Below are 6220 nucleotides of genomic sequence, written 5' to 3'. Positions count from 1 at the left end.
TCGGCTTAAAAATTTATATTAGAAAACGTGGAAGAAAATAAAACAACACTATCAATCAAGAAAAAAAACATGCAAAACTGATTGTTCGTTGTTAATTGTTAGGGTTTAAATTTATAAAAAAAAGACAATGGAATTAACATTCAGTGTAATAAAATAAATTACACATAGCTTAGAGGGTGATAAAGAGTTTGTTAGCCCTTGAAAATACATTGTCACCTTCTTTACCGCCTCGGGGTGACAACGATTTTCTCGGGGTAACAAACAGCACTATCACCCTCGCAAAATATTTTAGTATATGTTATTTATAGAATGGATACTTTAAAAGAGCTCACTTCCGGTATTTGCGTATTACAAACACAGGAAATAAACCACAACTTAATCAATTTCGGACAGCTTATCAGGCTTATACATCATCGATGAATGTCACATTGGCTGTCTGTCTATCCGTCTTCAAACAATAAGATTTGAAACAGTTCCGTGATTATGAAAAAAAAATATGCCATACTCTTTCTTTTGAATCAGCAGATGTAATTATGCATGAATCCCTAATAGACAGTAGTGTCGACTCTTCGTGGCTAGACTAAGTTAGGAGGCGCTAACCCATATTATAATTGCTGATACGAACAGTACAATTTGACCATATATAATTATTTAGAGGTATTAAATATATGCATGATATTCAAATGTAACTTTTGTAAAGTAAAATAATGTAAGTTTTGAACTTTCCAAATTTTCGTATTTTTTTTTAAATCTTCGTTTGCGTATGAGCGCTCTCTAACTTAACCTATGTTCTAATATTTAAAAATGTTCTACTCCAGCGTCGACATTGACATTTCTACAGCGTATTTACCGGGTTCTAAATACTTGAGTGGGTGTTGTGTTTTTTTATATACCAGTCCAGTGACAAATCCAGGAGACCCTTATTCGGTGTTTTTTATGCTATATTATGACAATGAGCAAATGATAAGCTGCAGAAACGACCCCGTTTACAAATATCTGTTTATCTAGTTTGCTTTTGACTTAGCAATTCCATTTTACTTTCATGGTTGAATACTTTAAATTGTACTTTCTTTCCAAAAAATATCCAAGAAATACTAAAAAATCGATCAATATTTTGGATAGGGGCTTTAAAAATATACAAATTAATGTAGAGTAAATGTAGACAAAAAAAAACAAAAAAACAAAGAAACAAAACAAAAACAAAACAAAAACAAAAATCTGAACATACAACGGTATACCAAAAATACTTCAATATCGAAAACATAGTAGGTTGTACAAACAATGAAAATTGATACTTAAACAATATCACATCTATTTCTGTAAAAGAAAAGTTCAACCCTGTACCAAATTTAATATCACAATAATATATTAACAGAAAATCCATTGGTAAAATTTTAACACTTCCTTCTCACTATGGATGGCCCATACTCTTCATAGTCCTCTCTCAGAATTACCATACTCCCAAATGTTGTCATTTTCGATAAAACAGAACCTCCTATCCATGCGGCTTGCATTCTCTCTGGCGTTGCTATTACATTCACCCGGGTGCCAGTAGGTGCGAATTGCGTCACCTCTTTATGGAGTCTCTTCTCGAAATAAGGAAACAAGGTAGACCCTCCAGATAGCGTGATATTACCATAGAGCTCTCTGTGCAGTTCTGCGTCACAACGGCTTAAACTTTGATGGATAACCCTGTGTAGACCTATCGACTCTTTATCAGCGAGGTAAGGCTGGAAAAGAGCCTCACAGCATTTAAATCGCTCTTTGGAAAGTTTAAGAACGGAACCATCTGGCAGTTTGAACTTTTCTTGTCGTACAGGAGCCGCCATCTCCTCTGCAAAGTCGTCAGCTACATAGCATATTGACTCCTTTATGCTCCTAGCACACCTGTATCTTTCTTCTGTGTTTGAAAAAGAACAACCCTTTTCATCCAGAATTTTTCCGACATATTCCGTCAAATCGTATCCGCATACATTGAAGCGATGTTGTCCGTGAGGTAACGTTGTGCCATCGTAAATGGGAACACAGTGCGTGACTCCTTCTCCGGATGAAACAACAATTCCACTGGTCTTACGAATAGCATATAAAGATAAAACAGCTGTTGACGCCAAATAAAAACCACTGACATTGAAGTTTTCAAACATTATTTGAGCTGTTCTCTCCCGGTTCTTTTTAGGGTTCATAGGAACTTCAGCCATAACTACATCACATTGATCCGATTGAATGTTCAGCTCTGTTTCAAAAATATTATTCCAAATAATTTCCATGGCATCCCAATCGTTGATGATACCATGTGAAATCGGAAACCGCGCTTCTTGACGATCGTTGACGATTTCCTCCAACGCTTCTTTTCCAACAAAGCCACCACGCCGGTGCGCACTGGAACGCTACAAAAATATAATAAACATTTATGAAGACAAATTATTTTTAAGATTTCTTATTTTAACTGTTAAAATAAATGTTAAATTGGAATATGAACGTAAATGAAAAATTGAAATGCCATAAGACCATTCAAAGATTTCAGATGCATTAAAAGGTACATGATAACTGTGGAAACTGTGTAAAGTACATGTATATGATAAAGTATGTCAAGTTTTAATCTGTTGACATATAAAGTATCATCCCCTCACCAAATTATGAGATAAAGTTGGTCTTAGTCTAAAAAAATCGAACTTACATGTGACGGAACATATACTATTTGAAATATAAATGTTAAAAAGTTTTATACTCACAGAAAACGGTATTCCGACTACAGTTGGAAACACCGATCTGGGTTCCTTGTCTCTTGAAAACCCAGCTTTAACAGAGTCTGTTCCACAATCTATTACTACCGCAGCCATTATTCATACAACGTTTTGGTAACTAGCAAAGTAACTTCATTAAAATTTTATGGAGTTAATTTAATGAATCGTAAATAACAAAACATTACAAAGTTAATTTGTTTTCTTAAAACAAGTACCAGGCCTTTCCATTGATTTGTGTTAAATTTATAATGAAGTATTCTGAGATCTGACGAACTATTACAGTAATGGAAATATTTCAAAATTAGATGCTCCCTAAAGTATAATACAATAAAAGCAAAGTAAGATTGGAACTTAGCTGGTTAGAAAATTAAACTATTATTCTGGACTGATTATATTAATTTGCCAGTAACACCTTTCAGTGGTTTCGCTATAAGGACCATCAGATATGAAGCCCGACTAGCATATAGTGCCCCTGCAGTTTCGTTGTATTTACGTACCTATAGTTAATTCAGGTAGTCTTACGGTCTGTCACTGAACATAAAAAAGAGAAAATAACCAAAAATTTGATACCAAAAATAAAACAATTCAACATAATCCGAAGACAGTTGTCACAAAAAAATTGATATAACAATACTGGTGTATCAAAAAGTTCTCTTCAAATTAAAAGAAAAAAAAATGATGACTCACACTTAACTTAAATATATCAATCAGTTGAATTATACATTGAAAAACTAAACAATTTTTAGAATTTTTTGTACTGAGCTTACTCGTTTTTATTTCAAAATTATTAACTTTAATGTCTTGAATAAAAACATTAAGAATTTAATGTCGACACATATTTATGTTTTCTTCAAAATCGATTTGGAGAAAGCCTGGCAGTTATATATACATACAAATGTCGATTTTCAACTCTTGATAATTGAATGTCTGTTTTATTAGTTTTATTATATATGGCATACATTGCTATTTTGTTTCTAATATATTTTCGTGACTGTAACTTGAATGGTATTTTTGTTGTTATTGGCACGCAACTGCGCAACTCTTTGATGACGTTATATTCGATTGAAAGATAATTTCGGTCTTTGCTATATAAGAATAATCAAGGGAACCAAGGTTATAGCGGTAATCAAAAGAATGTAATCCAGGGAAAAAAACCAGACATGGAAAACAGACATACGCAAAAAAGAACATAAAGTAACTAAAATCATATGTACAAAGTAACAAAAGCAAATGAGCAACTCGGACTCCACTAAAAACTGGGAGCATGGATCAGGTGCACCGGAAGGGTAAGCGTCCTCTGCTTTTCTAGAAACACCCGCCCAGTTGCTCATAAAAAGTAAAGTCCGGGGTAGACAAACGAGGAAAGGAAAACTATGACCCGTTGAATAAATCAGTTTTCATGGTGCAGATGGATACACCATAACGATCCACGAGTTTCATGATGACGACCATAAAACTTCTGTAGTGATGACTTCAATCTTGTAGCAGCATAACCCTGTTCCAGAATCCTATTTGTTAGAGTTCTAGTCGGCGTAGTCTCGGCAAGCTCTGGCATAACGTATGAGTGATATGTAAAAGTGCTGTTGAAATATGTAAGATGGGAATAGCTGAAATAAATCTATAAGGTTTTTTTTTTTCACGCAGAAAGTACTGGTATGTTATAATGAAAATTTATACTTTTGTTTAAAAAGAGATAACAAGGCATGACATCTTACATCCTCAGGTATAAGTGTTCGTGAAAGGTCCTTTCTTTTTTACATTCATGAACTAGCTTTCGTTGGAGAACCCCCATTCTCCTTCTTTCTTGTTTTCATTTTAATCATACCTCCACTCTCTATTTTTTTCCATCTAGTGAAATGTTTTTCCTATTCTTTTAACCACCCCAAAAAGGGGGGGTAAGGTGATGTGATTAAATATCAGTGAGTGGTATTCTGCTATATATTTTTTCGAGTTACCAATAATACGATTCTCATGAAAACTATTTTCGGTGTACTGTAATAATTAACACAAAGTGGTTTCGTTTTGATGTTCATTTCTTTGGGACAGCATAATCCCTATCGTCTTAAGTCATTTGGGTTTTGTCTATATTTGTTTTGTTTTTCTTATCCCCGGTACATCCGGCATAGTTTCATTTGTACATATTTCTTGCAACTTATGAGTTTTGTAATAAAAAATAACTATATAAGGTTACATTCACGAAATAATTAATGTACGTGCTTTATGCCTGGTATTTAAGAAGATTCGCTTTGTGTTAACCTCGGGTCAATGCGATTGTAGATCTTTTACTCAGGTATTAAATACCAATTTTTTACACCAAGATTTACATTGATAAATAATGGCGTTCAAGATGTCGAGTTGATCAAGATCTGGGACCAGTGAGCGACGGAGGCAATCTACAAACAGATCTCACTTCAAACGTACCAATATACACATACATGTAACTGTATTCTTTTCATGGTTTCAATTTACACAAAATTGCCAATTTTTGTTAAACGGAGACATATTTATATAAGTTTTCTTGTTTCTAAATCCATGTACATGTATTGTATTATAATTTTTTGTACTCATGTATCTTGAAATAAATATAGCATACAATACATAACATGATATTTGAGCTGAAGGTGAGTGTATCTTGATTAGTGTCCGTATTCATTACAGATTTCCCCTGGTTCTTGATAGGTCTTACAGATCTTTTCCGTGAAGGTAATTTGGCAATGGCGACCAATTATGAACCACAAAAGTTTACAAAACTGACCACCTTTCAATTCCGTTGGCGGACACTGCTTTGTAGTCAGTATTTTAGATGGAATAATTTTGATTTTAGAGTTCATCACTATTTCGTTTATAAAAAATTATAAGATGAAGAAATGGCTGAACTATTCGACGTTTGTATGATTTCTTAAAAGAATGATAAAGGAAAAGGAAGAGAGTTGCGATAAAGTTGGCGGTTACAACAACTAATGCTGCAGACTAAAATCTAATCATTTTGAAGTGGCCATCAGGGCACAAAGCAAAACAGATTGGCAGGTGCATTTGTACTTGTTGCATGTAGCATTGTCATTTACAAATACAATATTCGTTTTTATATTTCATTATGTTGGTCAATAGAAAGAACACATTTAGACAAATATACCTCTGTTCCTTATAAAGATGGTATGATTTTGTTGAACAAATTTTGATTCGATATCAAAATGAACAGGAGATTGAGGACACAAAGACTCGACAAATCTTTCCTTATCTTGATCTACACTAAAATCTTTTCTCAGTCAAAAGTTATATATCTGAGAAATTGCATGGTGCTAAAATGTATCTGATGTGTGATACTATATATAGTATTGCATATTTGGTTTTTACACTTATTTTCGTCATTTTGATATATGTTATAACTGCTTATCTTTTGTGTTCATGTACATATTGCTCGATATTCTTGTATATAGTTACGTATGTCGTAATCTCTTTTAGAGGAAATAAAGACA

At 33.4% G+C, this 6220-nt stretch overlaps 1 protein-coding gene across 1 annotated transcript; it reads right to left on the bottom strand.

Annotated features, from left to right (window-relative positions):
* On the bottom strand, positions 1–2904 carry LOC148624827 (actin, muscle-like). Its single transcript, XM_088567761.1, has 2 exons — positions 2733–2904; positions 1–2387 (listed from the first exon to the last, which is right to left on the bottom strand). The coding sequence occupies exons 1-2, from the start codon at positions 2838–2840 to the stop codon at positions 1395–1397; spliced, it is 1101 nt and encodes a 366-aa protein (XP_088423887.1). The 5' UTR covers positions 2841–2904; the 3' UTR covers positions 1–1394.
* Positions 2905–6220: the final 3316 nt, after the last annotated feature.

The sequence above is a fragment of the Perna viridis genome, chromosome 2, assembly GCF_037379345.1.
Source record: "Perna viridis isolate PV_CMFRI_1.1 ecotype Kerala chromosome 2, ASM3737934v1, whole genome shotgun sequence".
Lineage (NCBI taxonomy): Eukaryota > Metazoa > Mollusca > Bivalvia > Mytilida > Mytilidae > Perna > Perna viridis.
Note: the sequence above shows the minus strand (reverse complement) of the source record. Positions and strands in the feature narration are given on the sequence as shown.